General features: G+C 42.8%; 2 protein-coding genes across 7 annotated transcripts in view; one reads left to right on the forward strand and one right to left on the reverse strand.

Annotated features, from left to right (window-relative positions):
- Window positions 1-5336, forward strand: part of LOC117667572 (septin-4) — a 69333-nt gene extending 63997 nt beyond the window's left edge. For 3 of the 5 annotated variants that reach the window (XM_087883406.1, XM_087883405.1, XM_034421036.2), the window contains one exon: window positions 1696-5336. In XM_087883406.1, coding sequence (XP_087739532.1) covers window positions 1696-1752 — 57 coding nt within the window. In that variant the 3' untranslated portion in view covers window positions 1753-5336. The remainder of the gene's footprint in view (window positions 1-1695) is intronic. The other 2 variants (XM_087883407.1, XM_060693148.2) reach the window with 2 other exon arrangements.
- Window positions 5337-8004: 2668 nt separating this feature from the next.
- Window positions 8005-17398, reverse strand: part of LIMK1 (LIM domain kinase 1) — a 57459-nt gene continuing 48065 nt past the window's right edge. Inside the window, exons 14-16 of one of the 2 annotated variants that reach the window (XM_034421031.3) lie at window positions 16610-16665; window positions 14536-14693; window positions 8005-12919 (exon numbers count right to left, since the gene is read on the reverse strand). In XM_034421031.3, the coding sequence (XP_034276922.1) occupies window positions 12757-12919; window positions 14536-14693; window positions 16610-16665 (377 nt within the window). In that variant the 3' untranslated portion in view covers window positions 8005-12756. The remainder of the gene's footprint in view (window positions 12920-14535; window positions 14694-16609; window positions 16666-17398) is intronic. The other variant, XM_034421032.3, reaches the window with a different exon arrangement.

A 17398-nucleotide genomic window follows, 5' to 3' on the forward strand; every position in this document is an offset into this window, starting at 1 on the left:
TCTCACCAGGCTCAAGGTTGACTCAGCCTTCCATCCTTCCGAGGTAGGTAAAATGAGAACCCGGATTGTGGGGGCAATAAGCTGACTTTGTATAAAAAAGAACACCGCTTAGGGGGCCCCGAAAGCCCTACTAAGCAGGTATATACAAAAGAATGAAGGCTATTGCTTAATGCATTGTAAGCCGCCCTGAGTCTCCGGAGAAGGGCGGCATATAAATCAAACTAATAAATAAATAAACTAATAAAAGTGGCGGTTCTGACCACTTGATCATAATAATTAGATCAAAAACAAAGCTAGGCTACCTTCTTTAATATGGGTGTTGGGTAATTTTGCAAGTTGAAGTCCAGACAACTTAAAGTTGCTGAGACTTAAGAACAATGCTCTAAGACAGGGGTCTCCAACCTTGGCAACTTTAAGCCTGGAGGACTTCAACTCCCAGAATTCCCCAGCCAGCAACGCTGGCTGGGGAATTTTGGGAGTTGAAGTCCACCAGGCTTAAAGTTGCCAAGGTTGGAGACCCCTGCTCTAAGAAGTAGCTGGAATCCCATGAGTCTTTTTACCAGGAGAGACTGAGCAAGGCTTTGTGACATCATTAGTCCTTTTCCCAGGGGTTGAGATTATGACTATCATTATCAATTACATTTATATGCGTCCGACTTTCAGCAACTCCGGGTGGTTCGCCAATTGAGAGTTGGACTAGAAGACTTTAAAAAGTCCCTTCCAACTCCGTTATTCTTTTGTCCTGTTAATTGTTGAAAACATTTTTTAAAAAAGTAAATGGCAGGATGACGAATCAGATAGAAACAACAACAACAACAAAAATTCTGTCTTCCACTTTTCCCCCTCCAAATGTGGGAAAATGTTTCTTAGGTCCATTAAAGTTGGTGGCTTAACACATTAAAGGTACAGTCACAATGCACTTCATCTGGCTACTGATTTAATCTGTATTCTGAGTTCTCATAATAGCATTTAGACTTAGATTTATATACCGCTTCACAGTGCTTTACAGCCTTCTCTAAGCAGTTTACAGAGTCGGCATATTGCCCCCAACAATCTGGGTCCTCAAGGTCAACCTTGAGTCTGGTGGGATTTGACCTGCCAAACTGCAGGCAGCCAGCAGTCGGCAGAAATAGCTTGCAGTACTGCACTCTTAACCACTGTACCACCGCAGCTCATAATAATAATAATATATTGTTCTGTAAGGTAATTGAACGATATGGGTTCTTATTACGTGCTAAGCCAGGGTTAGGGAAGGAACTAGCCATTACCATTGTATAATATGAATCTGTGGCAGTGTTTCTCAATGTTGGCAACTTTACGTGGTGTGGACCTCAACTCCTAGAATTCTGAGAGCAGAATTGGCACCTCTTAAAGTTGCTTGAGAAACATGGTTTTATGGCAAAGAGGACATTGCTTCATCATTTCAGCAGTGAAACCTGCGGATGTGGAACATATTTCTTCTAAGCTACATCTGACCTCTATTCTTGTCAGTTTTATAAGACATGTTTAAGTATCTCTCTTTTAGACAGCCCTGTTTAGACAGTTTGTTAATTTGTCATGTAAAGTATGTGTTTTGGTATTTTCAATTTCGTACTGTAGGGGGCAGGAAGTATTTATTTTGAAAGTTACTTTGGGCATTCAGTTTGCATAGAAAAATTAAGCAGATAAATTGCTGGTTTATTTTTCTCCTTTCAGTTACGAAGACTGCAGGAACGGTTGCAGAAAATCCAACAGCAGATGGAAGATTCATAGTAATCATAAATTGCCTCCTCCCCAAGTATATTTTTTGTCCCTGCTGGCTGGCATTCTTCCAAAGCAGAAAATGTTTACATCCCTCTGAATTTCACCCCATCTCCAGTACTTAGTCCTTGTCAAACATAAATTGCTGCAATGATCGCCTTAAAACCAAAGTTCTACAATTACTTACCCCTCTAAGAAATGAGAAACTCAGAAAGGCTTCAAGATGCTACCGCAACCTTCTAACACGCGGGAACTTTTCCTTTCTCCATCCAGTCTGGCTACTGATCATCATTGTGGTGATTTTTCTGTAGCGTGCAGAGACAAACTATTCTGCAGTTACAGCATTGAAAGGAAACTTAACTCTCATCCGACAGGCAGACTACGATAATTTGTACCAGCAAACTGTGGTTGACAAGATTCTGCTTAGATTCCTTTCTAACCCAGTTGTAAAAAAGATGCAAGTGTAAAAAAAAAAAAAAAAGCAGGCATACGCAAAACACAAGATATTCTCTCCAAGTCCGTCTTGAAATTATTGGCAAAAATATATGCACACGAGAGATGAAATGGCAAAATTCCGATCTATAAGATGGTAAAATGGAGAACTTTCAGATGTTGGGAATGCTTAAAAAAAATACTTCTGGCCAGCAATTAAATTTCTCATGATCCCCTTAAAATGAATGGGAGCTGCCGGAATCTTGCACTGAGAAACTTTTGACTGAATTAAATACTTAAGCACTTCCCTTTGCAAAAACTCTGTTTTGTTCTATTTTATATTTATCTCCTCATAAGTGAGAGTCAAAACATGGGAGTTAATATAGTTTTTGCAAGCTAATAATATTAATTTTATTTAAGTTTTTCAAGCTATTTATCAAAGTAAGATAAAATTTAAAAAAATTTACTGTCCCATGCACAGCCATGCATACATACCCAGCTGCATGGTGGACGTGCAAAGTAACCAGGCTTCTTGCAAGGGATATTCAGTTTCATTCGAAATCGTTCCTTCTCATGTGTCTTAAGTGACTGTGTCTCTTTTGTGAATGTGTATCAGCTCATACCCTCAATCAAGAACACCTAAATTAGGACTTTTCAGCAAGTGGATCTTGTAATGTGTGGCTTATTCCAAATGGAAATTTTTCTAAAAGTCTGAAAAAAATGCTTGGCACTCTCCCCTCTCTGGAGGATCAGAATCTGCATGCTGCCGCTCTTATGGGGATCAGTCTTCTAAATCTGCTTAAAATGTCCGTCTCCGCCAATGATGCATGCTGCCGTTAAATGACGCTTTGAAAGAAGATCCCAGGGAACAACGCGACACATCTTTCTCAAACCAGCTGATTGGTTGCTTACAGAAAATGTTGGTGAGATACTCTCAAAAGAAGAGAAACAGCCAACCCATCCACTCTTCTAGGTCTCCCTCACTTCAAGGCTGTTCAAAAGGACCATCAGAACCCCGGATGGTCAACTATGGCAACCATGGCCACAAGGCATTTTCCTCTTTCAAGGAGTGATGCCGATGGAAAGTGCGCTGAGAAAACCAAGGTGATCGATCTCACTGGAGATACGGGTGCAACCCCATGAAAGCCACCTCTGCTGTTCCAGTTTGGAGCTGAAGTATGGATGGCCCTTCCTTAAACAGGCCTTTTCTCCCTGTAGGATCCACAATGAAAGAGAAGCAGAGGATTGGCAGAGGATGGAGAGGAATTCAAAGTGCAAGCAAGTAGCCTAGGACACGAACTTGCTGGAGCAAAAAGATGATGCTTCTGAATAAAGCTAACAACCTTTCATTTGTAGGCCAGCACAGCATGAGAACATGCTGGATCAGACCAAAGCTCTCATGTTAGTAGCAATGATAATTAGTGGTGTCTTTCCTCTGGCCATGGAGGCTCTGTAGGAGTCAATTGTTGATAGATGCCTGTTAGTACCCTTCTGTCTCATCCTCTTTTCTAATAAACTGCCTGTCATAACAGCTGCCACAATGTCAATGAATCCAGATCCAAAACAGACTTGTAAGCTGGGCCAAGACTAGGAGAATATTGGTTATTTTCTCTAGAAGGTTCAGAACCCACTGGGCATCATAGAACCATTTCTATAGTAACTATTATAACATAACCTGCAGAAACTTCTGATTAAAGAAAGGCCCCAAAATTGCAGGTCTTGAAATAAGAAATCCTTAGATTTTAACCATTCCTTTCCACCCAGCTCCAAATGCAATAGGATTGCCAACTGACCAGAGGGGGGGAAAAGCCTAGCCTTAGCCTAGCATAACCTGGCCTGCTTCTGTGCTTTAAAGATATCTTGATATACTTAAACATGTTTTTCATTGCATGGAGGAAATATTACTACTTGCTAGTATTGGTAGAGCAAACTGCTATTACAGAGGCTGACCCCATACTCTTGGCTTCAATATTTATAGAGGTGCTTCCAGTTAAGGCTTTTCTTGTGCAATTAACCTGGTTTATTTGTGCAATATTATTGGGGGGATGAGAATGTAATTTTCACTAGTAAACACCCTTTATTTCTCTTCCATTTTCCCCCTATAATGTGAAGAAAAACTCGGAATGGGGAAGCTTTGGATTGGTACTGTTAAGCTGTCCTGTCTGAAACTATAATTGTTATCTTCCTATTGTGATATTATGATGGCTATCATTTGATGTGCTTATTCTTAATTATTGATTACTTTTTATTATTTATTTATCCTCCAGGATACATACCTACTCTAAAGTATCACTATTTATAACCTTATTTAAACATCATTTTATTATATCCTGTCGAGGCATAGTGAAAGCTGAAGCAGCCGTCCACAAGGATGCCCATTAGCACATTCAGATAAGCAATTTCCCCCTTTCGCTTCAGTCCAACTTCCATGTTGCATACAAGGAGGACTGTTCTTGTGCCATAACTGAAAGTGCAGAAAACTAAAGGAAGTAGCCCCAAAATTATCTTTTCTTTTCAATCTTTTAAGTTTCTAACCTTCATGTTGTGAAGATAAGCTGCTGTGGTTAGATGCTAAGCATAAAACACGATGGCTATTAGATGTAGTGCTGGGATTCTGGAATGCATACAGTGGAATGCGGGGGGAGGTTTTAATACATTCAGGGGGTGTTTGCAACTATGTGTTGGAAACCTTGTCCCTTTTTAAATGTATTGCATCACAACATGTAAAAAAAGGGACAGGGCTTTGAACCCACAATTGTGGAGTTTGCTTTTTTAACTCCTCTCCCTCTTCCCTCCCGTCCCATGGATGCTCCTGAATGCATAGTATTGTGTGCTCTCAACAGTGCTTCCAAAACATTGTATTCCTTTATTCTCACTGCCTTAATTGCTGGGTTAGTCCCAGGAGTAACAAAAGATGAGTGTGTGTGAGAGAGCTGTAGGATGTTTAGGAACCCCCCCAAACAGCATTTCTGCTTTTATTCATTCATTTTTCAAATCTTGATATTTTCCTATTAAAAAAAGAGAGAAAAATTCTATCTGTTGTCTGGGGCTGGGAAATATTTATTGAAAGGTTGTAAAATATATATATTATATATATATATATGTTTATACATTCTAGTAGTTTATTTTTTAATCCCACTAATAAAAGTAGCTAATTTCAATGAGCCTGTTTGAGACTTGAGTTTTTAAAATATATATATATATATTGTGCCAAAGTAAGGGTCTTCCAGGTGTGATGTATGAAAATCATCTTTGATTTAATGGTGGGGATTGGTCTGTGATTGCATTGCAACAAAACAGTGAGAGCTTCAATTCATTCAAGTGACTCACATCTACTACAGAATGTTTGTTGTTGGGTTGGAAAATACTTTTCCTACACTGGGGAAATGATACTCTTTGAAAAGTGGAACTGGCCTTCTACAGTATTCGGAACAGAAGATACTTTTGGAACAGTCATCAGCCAAGGCAATGAAGCAGCATATTCACCATCCAGAGCTCAATGTTGCCAGGGAAATTCAGGACCCATTGCTCAGGTCAGTGTGCAAAAAGAACATTCAAATACATATATGCTTATTCCTAGACTTAAGGCAGGGGTGTCAAACTCAAGGCTCGCAGGCTGGATTTGGCCAGTGATGTCAGATCTGGCTCGCGGGGCAGTCCTGGAAAATGTAAGGGGCCAGCCTGTGTTGCTTCGGCCCAGTCTATCCGCATCGCTTTGGCCCAGTCTGCCCAATGCAAAGAGGAAACATCGGGCCAGCGTAACTTCGGCCCGGTCTACCCAATGTGAAGAGGAAACATGCCAGCAGTTTGGGGAATGGCGTCAAGCTGGCCATGCTCACCCAGTTGGCCACGCCCAGCCAGCCCCCCCCCCCCGAGGTCAACCACAGCCCTGAAGTGGCCCTCTATGGAATTGAGTTTGACATGCTTGATTTAAGGTAATCCCAAATAATTGGAAAATGGATAGATTATTTGTACAGAAAGATCCAAGCCAATTCTGAGCTTTTGAAAACCACCTTACCAGTGGTACCACTCCAGACGTCTGGTTGCCTCTCTGTGCTGGGCTGAGCTGGACTAGGTTGGGCTGGAGGTGGCATCCTGAGAACATGCCCCTTTGAAGATGTCCTGGCATGTTACACAGAATGATTGGGCGTTGCTATTCCCACTGTTATGTGAATGCTGTGTGGTAGGGAATCCAAAGATTGTTACTCTGCAGCAAAGATTAAGTCTGCAAGAACCACTTCACTTCTCAGTCTCATTGAAGAGAAATAAAACATGGTTGAGAGTCCAAATTATTTTGATGGACTTCTTTCCCACCTCAAGGACAAGAGGAGCACATGTTAATGCAGGTGTGTGGATATGCCCCTGCTGCCAGGTTGAAGGAAGACAAGTGCAGCTTCCAAAGCAATGTTTCTTAACCTTAGCAACTTTAAGATGTGTGGGCTTCAACACCCAGAATTTTCCAGCCAGCAAGGAGTTGGAAGTCCACACATTTTAAAGTTGCCAAAATTGAGAAAGGCTTGTAAGAATAGAGCAAGGAACACCAATGGGCCTTCCAAAGGATGTCCAAAGGAGTTAAGGAAAATATTTCTTGACACTGAACGCCCAATCCTAAATTGACAGCTTATGTTACTCTGGCGATACACTAATAATCACATGTTGCTTGCTCATATCACTGATCACAGATTAACCAGAACTTTATGAATAGGCTTGAAGAAACCAATAACCTTGTAACCATCTAAGATGGGAAACTTGGGTTTAATTCTGGATTGGCTTCTAATGTAACCTATTTTCTAAGAATGCTGGAAGAGGATGTTTGCTCTTTAGTTTCCTGAAAAAAAAAACCAAGAACACATTAGGATTTCAATTAATGTATCTTATACATCAATTGAATCCTTGGGTGTTCTGCAGTATGTAACATAATACGGTAGGGCTCTAAGATGTTGGAAATTCAGATCTGAAGGGAAACAAAAACTGAAAATAGAGGCCCAGAATAAAGGTTGAGGTAAAAATATATGTTTCCAGGTCATTTGAAGCAATTCCAATATTTCACCTGCATTATTGCCTTGCAAACCAACTAACAACCTTGTAAAGGGAGCTCAGCATTGATGACTTAAATCAGGAAGTGGCTGAATAATTGTTATCTAGAACAGGGGTCTCCAACCTTGGCAACTTTAAGACTTGTGGACTTCAATTCCCAGAGTTCCTCAGCCAGCTTTGCTTTGCTGGCTGAGGATCTCTGGAAGTTGAAGTCCACAAGTCTTAAAGTTGCCAAGGTTGGAGACCCCTGTTCTAGAATATTAGGAATGAGGCAAGAGTTGACAAGCTTGGCAAGTCTTTCACCCCACATCTTTTTTTAAAAAAAATTATTTATATGCTGCCCTTCTCCGGAGACTCAGGGCAGTTTACAATGCGTTAAGCAATAGCCTTCATACTTTTGTATATTTATACAAAGTCAGCTTATTGCCCCCACAAACTGGGTCCTCAATTTACCTACCTTAGAAAGGATGGAAGGCTGAGTCAACCTTGAGCCTGGGGAGATTCAAACTTGCAGTAATTGCAGGCAGCTGAATGTTAATAACAGGCTATTAGTCTGCTGCGCCACCAGGCACCAACATCTATGATGTTGACTTTGGCTTTCTGGACCAAGGCAGCACAGGGGTCATATTTAAGATTTGCCCACTTCTTAAGAATGGAAGAATGAAGGAGTGGATCCAGTTCAATGAGCATAGCTCTGTGTAGCTGTCCTTCTGAATGCCAGCAAAGGGATCTGAAAAGCTTTCAAACATCCTCCATAAAAATGTCATCAAGAAAGTCATAGGTGGCTAGAACAAGGGAGTGGAAGGACTTTTATTATTTCCATGTAAATTAATTTTACATCACAGTTTTGTGAATTCTGATCATTGTCATCAGAGAGGGCATCACATTTCATTTTCAAAGTGCGTATAAATGTTTCACAGTCTTTGTCTAATTCATGTTCCTTCCCTTAACACTTCTCCTAAAGACAATTGAGGCAGACTGATAATATGATAAACTCCCCAATTCACCAAGATTGACTGAGTGAACAAATAATACAAGCTCTTCTCTTCAGTTGTGTTACAGAGCAATGACCCCGAGTGCAGGAACAACAGGGACTACACAACCCCATGTGTGCCAGAGTCATGTGGAAGAGCTGCCTGACTCAGGAAAACGGCTCACATGCTGGCTGCAATCTGCAGCACCTGAAGAGTGTGAAAGAATTAGGGGAACAGCATGGGAAACACATGAAAGATGGAAACCAGACTCCCTAAAAAGGGGAGTAGAATAGGAAACCGGGGACTTCGCTGTCTATGATAAGATAATGACAGTCAAACATGGTCTAAAACCAAGATTGCAGGCATGAATGTAGAAATCAGAACTTCTAAAATGACTTTTAGGCCGTCAGATAACAAAGGGACTCTTCTCCAAGAGACACATTGAGCCTGGGGGAAACAGGTTCCTCTTTTACCCTCTTATCAGTGGTGAAATGTAAAATTTGTTGCTACCGGTTCTGTGGGCTTGGCTTGGTGGGTGTGGCTTGGGAGTGGTAGGGTCATGTGACTCGGTGGGTGTGGCCTACTTTTTTTTTCTTTTTTAAAGCATTTTTTTACTACCTATTTGCTGGAACCGGTAGTCAAAAATGCTTTAAAAAAGAAAAAAAATGTTTCCGATGATCAGCCAGCACAACTGATTGACAACACATTTTTTTTCTTTTTAAAGCATATTTTTACTACTGGTTCCGGCGAATAGGTAGCAAAAATGCTTTTAAAAAGTTTAAAAAAAGGTTCTGACGATTGCGCGGCACAGCTGTGCCGTGCGATCACCGGAATCTTTTTTTTTTTTTTACCTTTTTAAAGCATTTTTTACTACAGGTTCGCTTGAACCGTAATTTTTATCACTACTGGTTCGCCTGAACCGGAGTGAACCGGTAGCATTTCACCCCTGCCCTCTACTGCAGACCTCCAGCCTCTCTTGTTTCTTGGAAGAACCACCATGTCTTCTGCTGTGTCTCTTACACACAGCCATAGTTGGGAGAGACCACATCAGGCTCGGAGTATCATGATCCCCACACCGGTATAAATGCAACATCCACACTCTGGGGCACAGTTTCAAGTGGCCATCAAAATTCTTTAAGAAAAACACTTAATTTCTATAGATGTACATAAAAGTGCCAATGGAGCAGAGATACTTGCTTATACTTTCCTCTGAAGATCGATCATAAAATACGCAAGATCTGTCATCTTTTGCATCGAACATGAAATGCACTTTCACAAAAATATGAGCATTAGCCTTTTCTAACAGATGTTCATAAAATGATGATGTATCAGTCTGGAAGCTTCAAAGATATGCAAAATCAAAATTTAAAAACGTTTTTGTCCAAATCTAGTACACTACTCTTAAATAGGGAGTCTTCATTTAGTCTTGACTCTTCGAAGAATGAACATAGATACTGGGCAGGCTTTGTTGATAAAAATCAGAAATATTTGAAATTTCACCTCAGGTCAGAGTTTTGTGCTATTTCACCAAATCCTTCAAATCATACAGTGAATGTTACGCATACTTTCAATTTGTGACAGGGAAGTGAGAAGAGAAGAAATATGGAACTACAAGAACCTGTTTTCCAAATTATTTTAGATTTAGTCCCTATAAGAATGTGGTTCGTATAATAATCTAACGGCACTCCACCCTACTGTAACAACTGCTTCCAATTCCATGTATTTCAGGACTTAGAAGCTGCGTAGTTACACGTGAGCCATGGGTTGAGAACTGCTTTCTACTTCTTCTGAATTTGCAGAATTTCAGACCGCCATTTTTAAGTTTCTCCATTTCTAAGCAAGAAGATCCAGGAAATTTACCTTTTTTTTTTAAGCCATGATGTCTGTATGCAAGTTTGGCACATAGGACTTAACAAAGCTGGATCACAAGTCTACAGAGGGAATTCATTTTGAGATTGCAAGGAATGTTTTCTTTCTCCATATTTCCCTCCTTCAAAAAAAAAAAAAACCCAACTTAAACGATAACATGGCCTTCAATTAAAATGAAAAAGATGCTGGTGTTCCCTTGAAAAGAACAGGAGCCTACTGGGAAGAGTTTAAGAAGATCCATGTTGTCTCCCTCAGCAGCTAACCAGACAACCAGAAGCCCAGAAACTCATATCTAGACCTGACTTTTCTTACCAGCACTACTAATAATCAGAGGTAGGATGTCTCCAGGGATTTCCCAGCTGGCATGGCTAATCTCCTTCAGGTCTTCCTGCCTGACCCTCTTGTACTTTGGTTGCACAACCAATGTTTGCCCTGGGTGCTAGAATGCCAGGAAAGAAAATGGTCTATTTTTTTTCCAATGGCCACCCACACTGTTAGTATTGAAAACCCAGGAAGTCTTTCATGGTTCAGGTTCTTAAAAATGCACTCTCAGGAACTGAAAAAGCTCAATTTTTTTTCCTTCCTTCTAAAGACTATCAAGCCAATCTCCTGTTGCACTGAATGATACAGGAATGTGCCTTTTTCCAAATAGCAATCTGAGTGGCTGCTTCATGTCCACAAAAAGCTGGAGAGAGAAGGAAAAAGCAGGGTCTGTTCTCCTGCCAATGACATGCAGGGTTTTAATATTCAGGGGTGTTTTTTTGCTTTTTGTTTTGGCACAAGAGGACGTTTAGTCATGTAGCCCCACAACCCACAAGGGTAAGTTAAAAATATGTCTCTTAAGTTGTCTTAAGGATCCTTGGATAAGAGGAATTTAGCTGGTCTCCCCCTGAAGGCTCCTTTCTGCTATGCTGATCACCAGTGGTGGGATTCAGCCAGTTCGCACCACTTCGGGAGAACCGGTTGTTAACTTTCTGAGCAGTTTGGCAAACTGGTTGTTGGAAGAAATCATTAGGGCAAAGAACCGGTTGTTAAATTACTTGAATCCCACCACTGCTGATCACCCAGATGGAAAATACCTGCTGCCCATTTCCAGATGAAGGTCCAGTAATGCTTGCTCATTCTTATTGCTGACCCTGGCACATAGATTAGCTCATCCTTCTCCAATCGAATGCTTTTCAGATGGGTTGGAACTGCAACTCCCAGAATTCCTTTGTTCGCCTGGCCTCCAAACCACTGGCTAAGAATTCTGGGAGTTGCACAGTTCTGAAAGCCATGTTGCCTGAGGAGTTCTGGGAGTTGTAGTGAAAACAAATCTCCCTGGCAGGTCTGAAGACGGCTGGGAGTGCACATTCCATGATTCTATCCTGAACCTGGAAAGAATTGGCTAGATTTTCAAGCTATGCACAGAAGTCTTCCTTTAGAAGGGTGACTTAGTTGTTTCCTCCTCTTTCTGTCCTTCTAGAAATCCAGATTGCCTTTTCGAGGGCCTGACAGCACATGGGTGTATGCATGTGCACACGTACATTAAATCTTGCAACAAAACCTTAACACGCATTTGGATCTCCAGAGTAGGCAAGCAGTTTAAATGGGGTGGTAATTTGGAGCAGAGAAAGGGTAAGAGGAGATTGTTTCAGCTCTACCTTATAGCTTCTCTCTGGGGCAAACTGCCTGCCTAGGAAATAGATTTTCACCAAAAAAAAACCCCAGCAGCCTTGGACTTTATGCCGAACATGGTTGGAACAGAAGGAAGGAAGAAGCTAAGGTGTGCACACAGTGAAACATGCACACAGCACATGTGGGTATTGACAGAGCTACATTCACATAACAGATTTCACCTGGTTACTGGATTGAGCTATTTTGTGTGTGTGTGTGTGGATTTGCACAATATATCAACTTCAAATGAATCAAACAGGCTGGGTTTGCATAACATGCTAAGATATACAAAAAAATAAAATCCTAACCAAGGTTAAGAGTAGCAATAAGCTCAGTATGTTGTGCAAATACAATCTTCAGCCAACTGGGCAAAACATGTTGTGTGAATGTAGTCAGACACTGGATCCCAAGGAGCACAGAGACCAAACATCTGCACAGATCTCTCAATCTTGCAATTCCCACGGAAAGGCTAAGCACATGCTAAGCACACGCATAGACCCCCATGGCCTATTCGCAGAAATACAAAGTGGGGCTCCAGAATCCAAGTACGCAAGTCCACATATAAACCCAAGGCACCACTTTATAGGACAAAGGTTTTAAAGAGGATCTGTAGAGGTGTATTTGGGGGACAGGGTAGCAGCCCCCACCTTAATGCCAGCTTGTGAGCAGCTGCCAGCTGATGACAGAAGCTTATGTGCTCAGCGGGGCGTGCAAAGCTTTTTGCAACCACAAAGCGTACAAGGAGAGAGAGTCAAGGATCCCTCGCTTCTCCTCCACTTTGCGGGATGCGCAAGGAGAAGGATGTATTCACAAGGAGTATTTACAAGAACCCGGGCTGCCCCAGACCATCTCTGTGCAAGCCAGGCACAGAACTCATCCCCCAAGGAAGGAAGCAGGGAGAACCAGCTCCCAGTGGTTTTTCCAAAAACCAGCTCTAGCTGGTGAGCTGCGTGCAGCTGGTGGCAGGACTCGGCAAGAGAAGCTTTTCTTCAGCCCAGCTCATACAGAGACATGCAGGCTGGGGGCTGCTTGCCTGCCCCTTCTGTACTCATTCAGACACTTCTGCATGTGCACACAGTCCACTCTCAGCTCGCCGGTGTGTCTCCCAGAAGACCCGGTCCAATTGCTCCAGCTGTGGACTCAGGGGAAGTTGCATAGCCAGGTGCATGCGGAGAGCTTCCAGCCACTGCTCCAACCGACTGAAGGAAGGCCTGGAGAGAAAAAGCAGAAGAACGTGAGGAGTTTTGCTTGATCAGGCTAAAAGCCCCAAATGGCCTAGAGCAACCCACCCTCACCCTCACCCCCCCAACCTTTGGGGCACAGGGACCAGTTCCATGGAGGGCATGTTTTCCACGGACCTGGGCAGATGTGATTTTGCGTGTTGCTTGGATCCCGCACATGTACAGATGGGGCTTTGCTCGCTTGCGCAGCCTGGTTCTTGGTGTGCTGTGAATTGGTGCCAGTCTGCGGCCTGAGGGTTGGGGACCCCCTGGCTTAGTGGGCCCTAGACAGAGTCTGAAGGCACCACACTATTTTTCAGTCTTGGCAGGTTGAAAATGTATGGACTTCCCAGCATGTGTGTGTGCCTGTGTGTTTCCCTCCATTGAATATACCGTATTTTTCAGAGTATAAAACGCACCAGAGTATAAGACGCACCTTAATTTTTGGGGAGGAAAATAAGAAAAAAGCTGATTGGTAGGTGGATCGGCCTTCCGGAATACCCCTAATCAGCTGTTCCCAGAGGTGAATTTTATCAACAGGTTTGTTGGTTGTGAGCTCTGTGCCTTGCTTTTTTTTTCTGCCTCTGAAGCTTCTGAAGCTCAGTTTCAGAAAAAACTTTTTTTTCTGCCTCTGAAAGCCTCCGAAACAGAGCTTCAGAAAAAAAGGCTTTTTTTCTGAAGCTCTGTTTGGAGGCTTTTTTTCTGAAGCTTCTTTCAGAGGCTTCTTTCAGCCTCTGAAATCTCAGTTTGGGAGGCTGGGCGGGGCTACATTCTGAGTATAAGACACACCCAGATTTTCACCCTCTTTTTAAAGGGAAAAAGGTGCATCTTATACTCCGAAAAATACGGTACATATTTTTCTCCACTGAAAGAGGACAAGAATCATGGTCACCAGGAGTCAAAAATATCTTGACAGCACATAATCAGTTCCTCAAAAATATGAGCATCGGCTACTCGCCATTTAAAGAGGACAAGAATCCTGGTAAACATAGGGGAAATGCTGGATAGGGATCAGGATCTAATAAGAAGGAGAAGAGTTTCCTTCAAGTTCTCTATACTAGTCCTTTCTCAACCTCAGCAACTTTAAGATGTGGGACTACTATTTGCTGGCTGGGGAATTCTGGCAGTTGAAGTCCGCACATTTTCATGTTGCTAAGGTTGAAAGCCATCATTATGTAGACCTAGAGACAGTAAAGGTTGGAAGCAACCTTGGCTCTCATCTAGTGAGATTGAAGGTCAATTGGCAAAAGAAAAAAAAAAACTGGATGTGGGAGCAGCAAAAGAACAGCTGAACTTCCCACAGTCTGAATTTTACTGGAAGGTTGGAAAAGCCTTCACCTAATGTTTCTCAACCTTGGCAACTTGAAGATATATGGACTTTAGCTCCCAGAATTCCCCAGGCAGCATGCTGGGAATTCTGGGAGTTGAAGTCCACACATCTTCAAAGCTGCCAAGGTTGAGAAGCACTGGCTTAATTTGTCCTCCCAGGCTGGACCATCTGCCTTGAGGAAGACTCATCCCTTTCTCCAAGCCACATATCCTCTCATCCCCATATCTAGGGGCTCCCCTGACTCTCTGGTCTGACACGTCTGTTTCCACTTGCTCACCGTTTCTCATGATCCAAATCACAGCAACAAACAGCAATAGGAAAGAAGCTGGGAGGACAACTGGGAGGACAGTAGCGGTCCAGGAAGCCTCGCACATTGAGGCCAAAATCCAAGGTTCGAGGCAAGTAATCGGGGTCTGCGCTGACTCTTCCAATGATCTGTGCAAAATAAAAATGGAGTTGTTACAGGTTTCTCTGGACTGATCTAGGCTTGGTTAACAAGCTAGAATAGTGATAGCTAACCTTTTCCGGACCGAGTACCCAAAGCGTGTGTGCGTGCCCCCGAACCCCCCAAATGCAATGCGTGAGCAGGGCCCATGCATGCGCCCCACCCCATGTATGCGTGCATAGCCCACTGCACGCGCACGCCCCCCTGTGCATTGTGTGCACAGCCCCCCTGCATGTGCCCTGCCCCCCGCAGCAGAGACGCAAAGACCAGCTTTTCCAACTAACAAAATATATTGAAAGGCATAAACTTTCATAAATTGCAGCTCACATCACCTATCAAATATTAGTGTCTTTTTGATGTGAGTAGTTATTACACAATATCACCAGGGGTGAATTGCTACCGGTTCACTCCGGTTTGGGCGAACCGCTAGTGATAAAAGATACCAGTTCAGGTGAACTGGTAGTTAGCTACCGGTTCGGTTGAACTGGCAGTTTAAAAAGCTACTGGTAGTTAGCTACTGGTTTGGTTGAACCGGTAGTTTAAAAAAGCTACCGATATTTCCGATGATCCGATGATCAGCTGTGCAGTGAGGTTTAGCTAGCTTTCTAGCGAAGCTAAATCACGCGCCACAGCTGATTCCCCCCCCAGCTGTTCTACTTACCATCCCCATTCTCCTTTTGGTGTGTACTGCGCACAGCACGCACCAAAAGGAGAATGGGGAGGGTAAGCAGGAAATCCTGCTTTCTAGCGAAGCTAAATCACGCGCCACAGCTGATTCCCCCCCCCAGCTGTTCTACTTACCATCCCCATTCTCCTTTTGGTGTGTACTGCGCACAGCACGCACCAAAAGGAGAATGGGGAGGGTAAGCAGGAAATCCTGCTTTCTAGCGAAGCTAAATCGCGCACCACAGCTGATCCCCCCTCGCTTCTGCTTACCTTCCCAAGCCTCCTTTTGGCACGCACTGCACTTGTGCGCGCATTTGGTATGCACTGCACATGCACACACAGCACGCATTTGGCACGCAGTGCGCATGCGCAGCCAGCAAATCAGTAGCAAACTGGTTTGGATTTCACCACTGAATATCACCCCAACCCACACTGTACAACTGAGATACCAGCATATTTTTAACTTACTACTATTTGTTTAGCAACCATTCAAAGTTACATCGGCACTGTGAAAAATGTGATTTATACATGCATATGTATAATGTATAATACTCTTGCATATTCAACCATTGCAGTCCCATGATTAAAATTTAGGTGTTGGGTAGCAACTGCTTTCGCTACGGACAGTTAATTTTCTCAGTCCTAGTCTTTAGCCCTTACCAAAGCAGGCAAAACACCTAGATGACCCTTAGGTGGCAGTTCTAAAATGTCCTTAAATGTTCTGCTTCTCTCTGCTGCCATCTAGTGATTACCTGAATCAGTGTTTCTCCAACTTAGCCACTTTAAAATGTGTGGATTTCAACTCCCAGGGGAATTCTGGCAATTGAAGTCCATACATCAAGATGGATCTAAGGATCTAAAACACTGGCCTGGATTCTTACAGCTCAAATTTGGTAGCCCTGATCCATATACCACACCGGGTCTTGATCATAACCAAGACTCTCCTATTTTTTTTTCCTATTGAGAACCACATCACTTTTGGTGTTGCATGCAGATGTGTTTAAAACTCAAAACAAGAGAAACAAAACCATCCCTTTTCCCTCTTTTTTGCCATTTGATTTTTTGCTCTTGCTTCTCAAAATGAGGTTAAGTTCAATAACTCTTCCTTTAAAGGATTAATAACAAGGATAGAGAATGCTGGCATCAGGCATCTGCCAGAACCACTTTCTGGAAATGTTCCTCTAGATTTCTCTAGCAACCCTTCCTTCCTCCTTGAATGCTTTATGTTCCTGGGACTTGCCTCACATAGGATGATGCCAAAAGAGAAGACATCCACTTTCTCATCGTAACTTCTCCCTGCAAAAAGATGACAAAAGACGAAAGAACATATTTAGCTATCAGGCCCAGACATCCTAGCCAGGGGTGGACTATTGTTTGGAGCTGGTGAGTTCATCTAGCATTTGTAAAGCAGCTCATGGGAGCTCTCACAAAATGGCTTCCTTAAAGACCCATGAGCTCTCATATTAATCTGTCCCAAAGTACTGTAGCTGTAAGGGAAATTGTCCCTTTCTTTTGCTGCCCATTTTATCTTAGTTTCAATGTGCCCAGAAAAAAATCCTCCTGTTCCTCAAAGTTATTCCCTCTGCGCATTACACAGACATGGCTTTCCTGGGCAGCTTCCCAAACATGATCCTTGTTTCCCTTGTTGCTGACCACAATTAAGTCAGATCTGGTGAGGCTCTATCCCAAGAATGGGGAATGATGGCCCTTTTATGTCTTGTGGACTTCAACTCCTAGAATTTCTGAGCCAGCCATTCTGAACTCAGGAATTCTGGGAGTTGAAGTCCACAAGTCATAATGAGGCCATCATTCCTCATCTCTGGTCTATCCCAACCAGGGGTGAAATCCAGCAGGTTCTAACAAGTTCTGGAGAACCGGTAGGGGAAATTTTGAGCAGTTCGGAGAACCGGTAGTGGAAATTTTGAGTAGTTCTGAGAACCGGCAAATATCACCTCTGGCTGGCCCCCAGAGTGGGATGGGAATAGAGATTTTGCAATATCCTTCCCCTGGAGTGAGGTGGGAATGGAGA

Source organism: Pantherophis guttatus, chromosome 1 (assembly GCF_059756535.1).
Source record: "Pantherophis guttatus breed Tessera chromosome 1, ASM5975653v1, whole genome shotgun sequence".
Lineage (NCBI taxonomy): Eukaryota > Metazoa > Chordata > Lepidosauria > Squamata > Colubridae > Pantherophis > Pantherophis guttatus.